The sequence below is a fragment of the Epinephelus moara genome, chromosome 7 (genome assembly GCF_006386435.1).
Source record: "Epinephelus moara isolate mb chromosome 7, YSFRI_EMoa_1.0, whole genome shotgun sequence".
Taxonomy (NCBI): Eukaryota; Metazoa; Chordata; class Actinopteri; order Perciformes; family Serranidae; genus Epinephelus; species Epinephelus moara.
Genome location: NC_065512.1, coordinates 29848259 through 29861833, shown reverse-complemented (window position 1 = coordinate 29861833; position 13575 = coordinate 29848259). Strand labels below are relative to the sequence as shown.

The following is a 13575-nucleotide window of genomic DNA, read 5'->3' as shown; positions in this document are numbered from 1 at the left end:
TGGCCCCGGTTTGGGAAGTTCAACCTGGTTAAATAAATAAAATAAATCACCGCTTTGCTCACATGGTCACTGGTGAGAACTGGGACAAGAGAAACAATAAATTTTCCATGTTTTTACAGGAGTGCCACACCTATAACATGTCTGCATTGGCATATCCTCTTCTGCTTAACAAAAGGAATGACTGACTCTGCCTTTAAAATAAAATCAACAGTACTTGCAAAGGAAACCTTAAATATCACGTAATCTACTACTGATGAAAGTACCATAGACTTTCCAATCACCCGTGAGTATGTTGAGCTGGAAAAGCTCACATAAATGTATAGGCTACTAATGCACAAGTGTATTTACACTCAAAGAGACAGAGATGGAAAAAACTGAAGACTTATAAGGCGCCTTAAATATTGGTTATAGCAAATAAACAATCATTAGTAAATAGGCAACAATATAAGTCTAGAAAAAACATTAAGCTAATCTGTTTTAACAGTGTGTCGGCATTTTATGTTACACTTTTTAACAAAAGCTACTTTGATCATTATTTTTAAATGAAAAATGAATGAAATAACTATGTTTAATGTGAACGGACTTGTTTGTGGTCAAAACCCTCCAAAAATTGGAAACAGGAATCGCACGAACTCTAGAAGAGCTGCGCCATTTTTGGAGGGTAGCGTACGTAGCTACAGATGTTTGTGTAGCCTACACGCAAAAGACAAATTCCCATAAAAAGAGAAGCTCTTAACAGAGGCAAAGAAGTGAAATATTACAAAATTTAGGTCAAATATAGCAATCCTTACGAATTAGAAGACATAAAATGGTCATAGGACCTCGGCAGCTTGCCACCCATCAGGTCACTGATGTTGGTGTTTATCTAGTGATTGGTGTTGATGCCTACAGTTGTCAGCAATTCAAAAATTATAAATTGTTGGAGGTCCATGTCCAGTTTACAAATGGGTGAGCACTGGACCTTCAGATCTACAAGCCAAATGCTAATGACATCATCATCCGGACAAAGATAAGATAGCTTATGCTAACTGAATGTTAGCAATATTTAACCCATACATAGTTAATTAATTACTGGTATTTTAGCAAAATGAAACACATAACGTTAGCCTACTTTTGTCTGTGACTGTTTACATTTCATGTTCTGAATCTTATTCACAGAGCAGTGTTTTGAGTTAGTTCAGCCATTCTTTTCGACACATACAAAAAAGAGCCAGTGGATGGCACTCCTACCCTATTCCCATTCTCTATAAAGTGCTGCAGGAAAGAGTCCTACAACACCAAAATAATTTAGCATTTCTTCACTTCCAGTCTCCTTGTCTTGAAGATGGTGGTGTTCGTTTGTGATTATCTTGCTGAACAAAATGTTTAAGTATGATACATTTTTGTTTGCCACACAGCTTTTTTTCTAGAGAAATCCAAAATGAAATGGAAAAACCAAAGGCTTTTTGATGAGGGAACCACAATGACACTGAACTGCATCCTGCAAAAAAGTAATCCCCGCAGTACTTAATTAGCACCCAGCTGCGGTTCTCTTCGACTCTGTGGAGAGATTTTAGTGTCTTTCAGCACCATTGTTTTGGTTTTACACCACAAAACTTTACTGTTTTGATTGACTGTTGCTCTCAACAGTGTCATTTCCAGAGTCAACAGGCAGACAAACCTACTCTCCTGACCAAACAGCAGACATATTGAACAGCTATAGGTAGGGAACATATTGGCACACTTAACAGCTAAAGAGACAGATATTTCTCTTAGGAGTTGGTTTAACCATAACAGAAATAAAAAAAAATAGACAATATTTGACTGACATTTGACAGGAAGCCAGAAAGGTGACTCCAAATGAATGCTAATTCTCCTCTCTGGTGCATGTATAAATAAACTGTTTGCTAACATGTTCACCAGTTACACTCTCTGGGTGATAGTATGGAGCATGGGGGTGGCAGAAGCTCAGCCTGTAGGGGCTTGGCTTAGGAACTGGAGGGTAGCTGGTTTAGGTCCTGCACAGATCAGGTATTAAGTGTGGACTGGCAGCTGAAGAGGTGTCAGTTCACCTCCTGGGCACTGCTGAGGTGTCCTTGAGCAAGGCACTGAACCCCTAACTGCTCTGGGCTGCAGCAACCCATCACTCTGAAATTTCTACACATTGTGTATGTGTGTAAAAATTAAGAAAATAGCAACACAACGAAAAAATGACAAACAAACAAACATAACAAGCAATTAAATCTAACATACCAAACGCGTTTTGGCAAATCTTTGGGATAAGGTATCGGGAGGAAAATGGTGTGCAGATCCTTTAATACACACATCATAAACCACTTCTTCAATGACCCACTCAAGGTCCCACTGTGAGCACCTTAACAGTTAGTAGGGAAGGAAGGAAGGAAGGGAGGGAGGGATGTTGTGTTGTGTTTTCTACTGTACCGTCTGTTGATAACCTTGACAGAATGATGGCTTGAAATATGTCTGCTTCACTTCCTGAGCTTTGTGTCTCTCTGGTGTCAAATTCTTTCCCGACACCTTTGTCTGTGTTTTTGTCTTTATGAGTTCCCTCCCTCTGTCTGTCTGCCGCACGGCTTCACGTATTTCCGTTCCCTCACATCACACACACACACACACACATGCACACATATATATATATATATCTACCTATCATCGTGGACTGCAAGTATGATGATCATGTGTCATCCCGAGCCAGCTTCATTATTGATCACCAGATGTAATGATCAGGAGATGCAGATGATGGCGCCACCCTCATTGATTACCAGTGACAGTTAAAAAGCATGGCATAATTCCCATTGATTGTCTGTGACAGTGTTTAAAAAATGGTGTCATCTACATTGATTAGCAATAAAAATATGTGGCAAAGATGTGTCATGGGTCCAGAGCAGAGGAGCCCTATCACACACACTTCTATTCATCATCTGAATGTGTGTGGCACACGTGCAAACATATATGAAAAGAGCTGAGGAGAAACCCACGAGTCTCAGCTTAGAAAATGAAAAAGTATCAGCGGCGAAATGTACTGACATGCTGCAGAAATCAACTCATAGTCACTCTGTGTGGAAAGGAAAGAGCAGTACAGAGGCTTTTCCCACTGGTGTTTCTGTGCAGTAGAGTGGAGCAGACAAATGAGAGGTTAAGTTCTCACTATAGTCTCAACACTTAGCGAAACAAAAATATGATTTCTCCTCTTTTAACCTCACGTCTGGAAACAAAACCCTGGCTGCCACCTGGGGGATTCATACAGAGTTTGTGAGAGTTTAGACGTATTGTCTCACTCTAAAAATACATAGTTTAGCTTGAATAAACATATATTACTATCATTCTCTTTAGCTGGCTGTCATTAACATTTCAACAGGGTTTCCACTGTTGAAACAATATAGGAAATGTCCAGTCATCAAAATTTCTCTCAATAAAGCACGTTGGATTCTGTGAAACTCCATTGAGATGACCGTCTGACACAGAGGCAGAGCGGTCACTGTCACGTGTCCCTTGGTGACTGGTTCCATATTGACTGGAGACTAAAATAGTCTGTGGAACTATTGCATGAAGGTTCCACCAATATCACTGCACCAATATATAAGATTTAATGAACTGAGACAAAAGAGAAATAAAAATAGGTCTCAGCTCCATGCTCTGTTTAATCATCTTTTCAATCAAGGGAAGGCAACCCCCAAGGCTAAAAAATGAAGCCAACACAGAAGTGCCAAAAACTGCAGTTTCTTGAATGGCCACTTGAGGCTGCCTCCAGAAGCCAGTCAATCCCCCATAGGCCCTCATGTTAAAATACCCAACTTTACAGCATATTTACAGCCTAGTACTAGAAATGTTTTGGTCTCTGTAGCCAATTTTAATATTTTGACAACTGTATGGGGGGTGACATTTTTTATAACTCACCAATTTTTACACATCACACAAATTAAAGCTGCGCATATTTAGGCCTAATGGCAGGGCAGCTTCAGTGACAGGTTACTGCACATTGTCACTACAGTCTATGAGTCAGATCCAGCAGCCCATTCTTAATCCCAACTCATCAAATACCACCACTTTGTCAGTGATCTCAGTGTCAAATGCTGTTACAATCCGGCTCTTAGGCTGTAACAAGGACAGGAGACGAGACAAGTTTACAAAGAGTTAAAAAGTTATTTAGTTACAAAATAATGATAAATAACTGAATAAACGTGGAAGTCAGTAATCAGTCATGTCTGCGTGTATGGGTGTGTGCAAATGTGTGTAGAAAAAGCACAAGAACAGCAGCTGTGACAGGAGGGAGGAGGGCAATCTGATGGAAGGTGGTGAGCTTTATATCAGCTCACTTCACAGGTGTGGCTCATGAGATAAACAACGACACTCTGCCTTGACTTGCATCCTGAAACAAGAGAGAACAGCAAGGACAACAGGCACACCTAGTGGGGCGGAGGGGTGCACAAAGGCACCTTTTGCATTGCATGATATGCACCGGATGGCGATAATTGTTGACACAGCCAACAACAACCAGATTTGGCAAATTTGTCAGTGGATGTCTGTGTCACATATGACGCACAAAGGCACCTTTCAGGACATAATGAAACTGCCGCTGGCAACTACTGTAGCATAAAGAGCAAAAAAGTCCATATTGGGTGGGAGGGTCAAACAAACTTTGGACTTTCACCCTGGAGCGCACTGTTTGTTTCCCATGGGAAACCAAAAGTCAATGGAGTAATTTCAGTTACAAAGTAGTGTGTTAGTATATGTATCATGCTACGGTAGTGAAGTACCATTGTGCTTTTGTTGCCTAAACTTGAGAATATAAACGTAAAAACAGAGTGTTTTATCCACGTTGTAAGTTTATTTTGAAAAAGACTGTATGCATATAACGAGCAGAAATTATACATTTCCTGTAAAAATGGAAGTATATTTTAAAAAGGCACAACGCAAGTAACAAGCATAAATTGACAGGCAATCCCAGAGTGTCCAAAACTGAAGCAGGAGGGTACCTAGCACATCATATTTTGACATTTAGGTCTACTGACAAAGTGGTGAAATTTGACAACCCTTTGGATCCACCCCCTTGCCCCCCCACAGCTTCACCCCCTCATCCAAATATGTTCACTACTGGCCCAAAAAACAAGATGACGAAGGCCAAAATGCCGAACTCAAGGCTTTAAAACATGAGTCCACAAACACTCTTTACACAGTCTATGGGCTGAATTCACCTTTACCACTCTGCTTGGTAAATTGGAAGAGCACCTTGGTAGGTTAGACCTCCTAAAACTGTTGAAGATCTTTATTTATGGAAATCTATTGCTGTCTACCATGTGTTCATCTAAAGGAACATCAGGTAACACACTGCGCCAATCAAATATGTGTTCCCTGTAGTCCGACTAGATTACTTTGTAATGCAAATGACACATTGTGTAATTGGTTGTTCTAAAAGTTACATAGTCTTGCTTTAATGTGGTTAATGGTTCCTTATCTGAGAAAAAAAGCAGGTACACACTGTTATGTTCACGTCGTTTTATCGTGGCATCTTGTTTTTTTTCTTGTGTGGAAGACCTGAGTGTAAGTTATTGCTGTTTACTTAAACTAGTCCATTTTGTTTTGTGAACCACACACTCTGATTTCAGGTACATTATTTTCCCCTCCTCTGTTTATTGTCTTCCAGTAGCCCTCTCTTTGTTCCTTCCATCCATTCTTCACTCGCCTCTTCCTTGATGGGTAGGCTCGATTTCTTCCTCCCCTCTTCCCCACTTCCCCTATCTTTGTGATTTATACGTCCACGCTGCGTTTCTCCCCTGCTACCTTGATGAGTGCTCAACCACACATGCGCACGCACAAATAGATGGATGAGCTGGTGATAGCTAAACCAGCCAGACTTCACTGTGAATTATAATCACCTTCAATCTGTGTCTCTGAATCCCTGCCCAGTTCTTATGTTCATGTGTGTGTGTGTGTGTGTGTGTGTGTGTGTGTGTGTGTGTGTGTGTGAGTGAGTGAATAACGGGTGGTCTAGCAGTCACATGGGAGGATACACTGTGGAAATATAAATCTCACACAGAAAGAGGAGAGCAGACGTCTGAGGGAATATATCTAAAGTTCTCAACAGGAACCCGCTCTTCTACACAAAAATCATGCTTTCGAGCAAAATTTAAAAAGGCTTTCTTCTCTAAATAGGCCTTAAAAATTAATATCCAATAAGAAAATGTCAAAGGAGACCCCTCCATTGTGGAAAAGCGATCTGAATTGAGCAATCTGAGGAATATAGTATAACACTTGACCCTGTACCTCGAGTCAAAGAAGTTCAGGTTGGCAACCTATGGTTGGCAACAGTAATGCAACTAAGCATCTAATGCCACTTGAAACTTAATTTCAGACAAAACATCAGTCCTACAGTCCAGTCCTTTTCGAGAGCACTGGGTGAAGTGGATAACAAAGGGCAACGGTAGTACAATCTGCAATCTCAGCATCTTCTCATTCCCAGGGCGTCAAATACAGTCACTTTTTTCACACCCTTTTGCATTTGATATTGACGTCAAAGGCACCCTTTAGCGTGTTTACTAGATGAACCAGGTTTTCAGCTAACTCCAGTGTAAACCCATCCGTGGCCATACTTGACTCTGGGAGCATCTGACGTAGGGTAAAGAGCGAGAAGGTCCGCATAGGGTGACATGGTGGGTCAAACAAGACCAGACATTCAGCCATGAGATTATGGCTGCGTTCTACCCTAATAAAACATAGCAAAAGTAAAGATCAACCATAATTTGGTTTATATGCATGTCACTGCTGATAGGCTAACACCTCTGACACTCCCACCAAACAAGAGAAAACATACCTCAAAGCCCATTTACACACTGTATCAAGGAAACATGGTGTTCACTTGTGTGACATATTTATCATACTTAGTTATTTCAACCCAAAAACATGACCTTTTTTCTGAGTTAACCAAGTAATTATGTTTACTAAACCTAACTGTGATCGTTTCATAACATAAGTGTTCAGGTGTGCGTTACATGGATACATTAAAGGGTGCCCTGTGCGTCACTATGATACGCCAAGGGCTGTGACAAAGCATCTGTATTTCAGGACCTCAGAATGAGAACAGGTAGTTGAGTGCAGTGCAAAGAGGAATGTTAATAGTAAAAATCTATAACAGCACATGATATTGAGTTTTATATTGCTCTGATGAACACACATTTTCATGGTCATTGGTTTACACAGATGTGTTTCATTTCAGTGCAATGCCAGCATATGTCTGTGTGTCTGTGTGTATACTGTGACTGATTTTTTGGGCAGATACATTGGGCAAGAACCCTGCTTTACTAGCATTTGTCCTAATTTATAACTGCAGTAAACACTGCACTGAGAGGGATGTCTTTGATGTTCGAAATTTACATTTTTATGGAAATCTCGTAAAAAGTAATGAAAGATAAACCTCAAAGCACCTCCAGCTTATTATCCATATATGCAATACTGTTCATCCTCATTAAGGTGCATTTTCATCAAGTCATGTGGCATATAACTGAGGACAGATAATGGCCTTTGTGTTGCCAAACTTCAGCCCCTTCACTCACATCAAGTCTAAAGGGCCTTTGTTGTCTTTGACATTTGCAAATGAGGACATTTCAAGTTGGATCTTCCTGAGGAGCCATCATTGTTTTGGGGTTTTATCAAGAGGGGATATATTTTGATTGTTACAAACTTTTGGAAAAGGCCAATGGGTGCCAAGGTTACCATCTGCTGCTGTCAGTATCTGAAACACAACAGGGAAGAGAAGAATGCTATTTTACGGTGAGACAAACACCTGAGAGACAAGATGACTGCCTCTAATCCTGCTTTTCAACCTCTTATTTCCTCTTATTCTTCTTCTTTCCCTCCAGTATGCGCACCACTACAGCTTCCAAACAACCAGTGCAGTTATCCAGTGAGTCCAGTGACAGTGACATAGAAGAGGAGAGCCTTTTTGGGCCACAGCCTTCGAGAAGGAGGCCACGGAACAACCAGCCAAGCCAGAGGAGCACAGTGGATCTGTGGGCCAACACAGGCAGACCCTGTGAGTCTCCCATCAGGAGAGGATCGGACAGAGAGTTACAGGCTTTTATCAGCATGAGAGACCAGACTGACAAGGCTACAGAGGTGAGAGGAAGTGTGTTGCTGTTGCACAAGAGATCATGTATGAGGAAATTAACACACATATACAAAGACAAAAGCAGCAACATATTTGTCCATATCGTTTCACCTAAAATAACAAAAATCAGGCTTTCAGTGTTTTTAACACTGACAAATCTGAAAATAAAACTTTTTCTACCTGGTACCACACTAAAGTTTGCCACTGTTTTTTTTTTTTTTTTTTGCTATTAAGTGTGTGACATTTATTGTAAATTTTAAGCAAAAATGTGATTAAGTTAAGCTAAAACTATGATTTCTTTTTAATGTTCACTGAAAGCTCCACAGCCCTTGAAGGGTGATATGGTGTCTAGAAATTGGATGTTGCAGAAAAATGCATAAACAATGTATGTTAATGCAAGGGTGGAGCTTTAAATGAACTTTTTAATATAATGTGCATACATGAATTATGTATATCTGTACCAGAGCTATTATAGTTTTGTATTTTTCATTAGTAGTATCAGTATTAGTTTTAGTTTTCTTAATTTGTAATATGGGGGTATTCGTCAGGAGTAAGATTTAAGAAGTTCAGAATAGGTATTACTCGACAAACAAAACACTTATTGAAGGCAGTCATGTAGACTTCCAAGTATCAAAAACCATATGCAACAATGACTGATTTGAACAAATTGACAAAGACTAAAACTTAAAATATTTCCGGTACATTTTTATTTTAGTGAACTTATCTAAGTACGTAATATAATTTTAGTTGATTTTAACTTTTTCTTAAGTATAGTTTTTCATTTTTATTTCAGTTTCAGTGTGTTTCTTCACACCTAGTTTTCGTTTTTAGTTTAGTTTTAGTTAACTATAATAAACTTGATCTTTACATATACTGTGCAAAACTATAAATGTACATAATATAATAATTGGGTGCTGAAAATGCCAGAAAAATAGTCATGATTTTAAACTTGAAAACCATTTTTATATCAGTTTCACTGTTTGATTGAATTGGTTTAAAATGACCCAATATGAATTACAACATGCTTTTCTACAGGAATGAAAACAACTGTGAAAGCTCTTGTAGTTGTCTGCAGTATGTAAATAGCTGTGATCCTTAAGTGGAGTTTAAAAGAATTCTTCTGTGATCATCTATTAACTAGGTTACAGTGAATCATTAAATCTATTTGACATTATTTATGTGCAAAGCTTTAGTTGATCAGTTTCACATGGATATCAGTTGCTATGTGGCAAATGACCAAAGCAGAGATGCACTTTATTTTCCCATGGCGTGATGCTTTTAGCAATTCCTCACATGTACCAGCACAGGATGTACTAATTCAGTAATTCACTCTATTTTCCTTATCTGTTCCACTACAGCTCTCTAACGTCATTATTCAATAAGGGAAGAGGACGAACACAGGTGGCTCTCAAAGAAGCCTTTGACTCACTTTCATGTCGAACCACATCAGTGAATGAACTTGACCTCAATTCCAAAATAACTTCAAATTTAAAATATCACATTAGAAGAAATTAACTTGGTGTTGCCAGAGTCATGAGAGTAGGTGAGCCAGAAGACAGTTTACTATACAGTGCAGACATGCTGCTTTATTCACTTACTCAATCAGTGACACACACAGTAACTTACTGTAGGTTGTGTATGAGTGAGTTCAAATGTATTAGACATACAGTAATTTTTTTGTGTGCGTGTGTGGGGGGGGGGTTGTATAATGGTATCTTTAAAGGACGATCCCTGCTGTACGTACAATACCTTTTTTACTCCATTTCTCTGGAACAGATTGGGGTCATCACTCAGGGGCTTCTTTCCTAGAATCAGGATCTCAGTGAATCTCCACAGAGGAGCTGAGTTGCCACAGTCTCTGAGCAGAGAGTTAGAGTTTGGTGAACATGTGACGACCAGTCTTCGTATTGAGAACAGCAGGCTGCGGGATACAGTGGGCACATTGTGTTAATAAATGAAATTCCTTAATGGAGATGTAGGCCAACAGCCTGGCTGGCCTTTCAAAGAGAATATTCACTGAACCATTTCAATCATGTCGTGAGGCTGTTTTAATATTAGGACAAAAGAACTGGGAATGAGTCTTTTACATTAAAGGGAAATTCCACACTAAAGAAAAACTAGACCAGTAAATAAAGTAGCACATGTTGGTCTGTAAACTCTCTGCTTTGTGTAATTTAAAATTAGTTGTGAGTATTTTTCTTGTTTAGTGAAGAAAACAGTTTCAAACACTGCTAGATAGGTTGTTTGGCTTACATTTGCGTAGCATTTTCACAGCAGACATCTTGACTTGTTATAAAAAGAAATGCACAAATGTTATTAATGTTAACAATGACTCTGTTCTATCTAAGGCTACATCCACCATGATATGTTTTTATTTTAAAATGGATAACTGCTGCTACATTTATGCCTAGAGTCCACACTACTCCAGCGTATATGAACCTCTAAAACAGAGGCTTTTGAAAATGCTGCTAAACCCATTTTCGTTTGAAAACTCTGGAAGTGTGTTTTAGTCTGGACGGGCAGAAACAGAGACTTGTAAAGACAATGATGCAGACACCCATGTACACTCTCTGAGTAGGTCTTATCAGTCTTACCAAATTTTCTTTGCAATGACTTCCAATCTGTTTCTTCTGCTGCCTTGACAGCCTTGTACTCGTTTTACTTTCAGCAACAGCTCCACCTAGTCCTTGGTCCAGGTAAAGAAATCTCAGGGGGGTTTTTTGCCATTGCTGTTCTTCCTCCGTCATATTTTCTGCAACTAAGCAACCAGCTCAAGTGTAGACAATCTACTTCCTGTTTATACTGTCACACCTTCAGGCGCGTTGGTGCAGACAGAGATTATTTCTGAAACGGCACTTAAATGCTTGTCTGTATAGAGATTGTTTTCATTTTAAAACATAATTTTAGAATCAAATTGTATTAGTGTGTCCCAGTAGGCCATGACAGTGTGGCAGTGAGCCAACATGCATGAATCCAGGACCAAGCAGCTAAGTGGCATGCAGCCATCATTAATTTTATTACGTACACCTGTGATCTTCCTGCTGTGACATGTCAAAATGTCTTCTTTGAGAAAAGCAGGCCCTTTTTAAGACATGTTGACATGTTGACACGCTTTATTAAGATCCTGCACACTGACACTCATGTCACTCATTCTGGCTGATTAGCCCTTTGCTCAACTATATTAACTACTGACAATGATAAAGGTGCAACTTTACTACCCCTTAAAGGTGAAACCAAACTAATGAGGATCAGAGTGATGTCAACAAAGCTCAGGCTGTACTGTCCATACTGAGGTTTAATGAGAAAACAGAAGTGAAAACACCTGTGTGGGTGGACTGTAGGGCCTTGCAGCAGCAGGTAGATTACGTATGTGCAGTTTCACAGTGGTTGAAAATCATCACTTTATCCACGAACTTTCCACATTAATTAAGGAGACTTACTGTGTGGTATACCTCTGTGTGTGTGTTTGATCTATAGGAATGGGAGAAGCTGAATTACGACATACACACTTTACGCTACGCCAGACGAGAAGTCAGATCTCGATGGAGGAAAATCCTGCTGCAGCTAGGTGAGACACATCATATTTGCTACTGTCAAATCCAGTCAGCAGTCTGTTGTAAGTGTGTGATTCCCCCTACATCTCTCTGCAGGTTATCAGTGTGAGGTGGACGCCTTGCTGTGTGTGAACAGACAGAGCTGGTTGAGTCGAGATGAGGAGCATCTTAACAAAGCCACTGACCTGTTGAAAGAGCTGCTGGACCACACCTCTCTGTTTCCTCCAGAAACTGAGCAGACCAAATACCTTTGTGTCATGGTACATACACACACACACACACACACACACTGTTAGCATTATGCCGTTTTGCAGATGTTGGCTTTTGTTCTCCGTACCTTATGACTAAATGTTGTTATTGAATGTCAAGATGCTGGCATGAGACGTTTGGAAGACGTTGGATTTTCGTTACTTACAACACAACTTGAAACCAGCAAAACATCAGCGTCACTGGTTGTCAGTAATTTACGTCAAACTGACATTAGAATTAGGCGTTGTCCTGACATTTCATTTTTCTCAGCTGAAGTTACAACATATTCCCTGCATGTTATGCTTGTTATGCATATGTCCTCATCTCCACATCACCCTTCTTTCTTCCTCTTTCCATGTCGTTCTTCCTTCTTTCAACTCCTCTTTTATTTCTCTCTATCTCTTCCTGACCTCCTCTTTATCCCCCCTGTGTTTTGTTCTCATGTTTCTCTCCCTCCATCTGCATCTGACAACACTACAGTATCACCTGTCTCACTCTTATCATGCTCTTTATCTTTCTCTGAAGGACCGGCTGGTGTCACTGGACAGTGCTGAGGACTTTGTCAGACTGGCCAAAGAAAAATATCCCAAGAAAGAAGGCTGAGAGACAGTGACAGAAAAATAAGACAGAAAAATTGGGAAAGAGGAAAAAGAAAAATGTTTAAAATGTTAAAACACTGTACAAGTAAACTTGTAAATACAATTTAATCACAGTTTAACATTCATTTGATTGTAGATTAAAATGAAATTCTAATGGCAGTTCCACTGTGTATTGGTAAGTTGCACAGATAATGCTGTATGCAAGCACTGTTATTATTTATTCATTTTCTTTTAAAAGTAGAAGTTTCACTCTTCTCATGTTTCTGTTGCACTGATACTATGTTGCTCAGCTAAGGAGGATTGCCCTGCTAATAAGCAATGTCACAGGTGAAGATACTTCTGGTTAAAACATGTTTTGTTTTTTGTGCTTGTTTTAATTTAATTTAAAGTATTGTAGGTATATGCACATCCAATTAAAAAAAAGTTACAAAAAAATGAATTAAATGAGAAAATGAGAAATACCTCTGCAGATACAAAGATGTATTAACGTCTATATTAAATATGACACGGCACAATCCATTTAAATGTCTTTCTTTATGGCACCACAAACATATTTAACACATTTTTTGTTAATAAACTTTGTGCTTTTCTGAGATACTGGGTTGTTTCTTACTCACCTTGTTACTAAAGTACTAAACTACTAAAGTAAATTTGCTCAGTCCAGCAGCTGGATGTTTCATTCAAACTTTGTGTATTGGCTCAGTCTACCACTGTGTTAGCTGCTTTGTCCAAGAGGTGGCAGCAAATACTGTTATGTAGTCAGTTTCCAGTAGGTTAGACTACTAGGAAAAAAAAGGACTTTGTTGAGAACTTCTGCATTACAGATGGAGTAAAGCTTTATTGCATTATTTAATTAATTAAGTTCTCTTCACACACAAAAAAGAGACTATATTTTGCATTTACTGTTAAAACAATTATGTGGAATGATGAAAAATTCAGTCATCCAGTAAAAAATAGAAATTCTGCTTTGTTTAAGTGTAAGTGTGACAGTGTTAATTTTTTTCAAAAGAATAAAAAAGAGGAAGAAGAGGAAGAATACAGTGCACAATACTATGTCACAAATGCAGTA

The 13575-nt window shown here is 39.2% G+C and overlaps 1 protein-coding gene across 3 annotated transcripts in view; it reads left to right on the top strand.

Moving 5' to 3' along the window:
* The window catches only part of LOC126393126 (melanoregulin-like), a 44811-nt gene extending 31810 nt beyond the window's left edge, over window positions 1–13001 (top strand). For 2 of the 3 annotated variants that reach the window (XM_050049007.1, XM_050049008.1), the window contains exons 2-5: window positions 7857–8112; window positions 11582–11672; window positions 11755–11918; window positions 12433–13001. In XM_050049007.1, coding sequence (XP_049904964.1) covers window positions 7858–8112; window positions 11582–11672; window positions 11755–11918; window positions 12433–12510 — 588 coding nt within the window. In that variant the 5' untranslated portion in view covers window position 7857 and the 3' untranslated portion in view covers window positions 12511–13001. Of the gene's footprint in view, window positions 1–7573; window positions 7768–7856; window positions 8113–11581; window positions 11673–11754; window positions 11919–12432 lie in introns of those variants that run through there. The other variant, XM_050049005.1, reaches the window with a different exon arrangement.
* The last annotated feature ends 574 nt before the right edge of the window (window positions 13002–13575 follow it).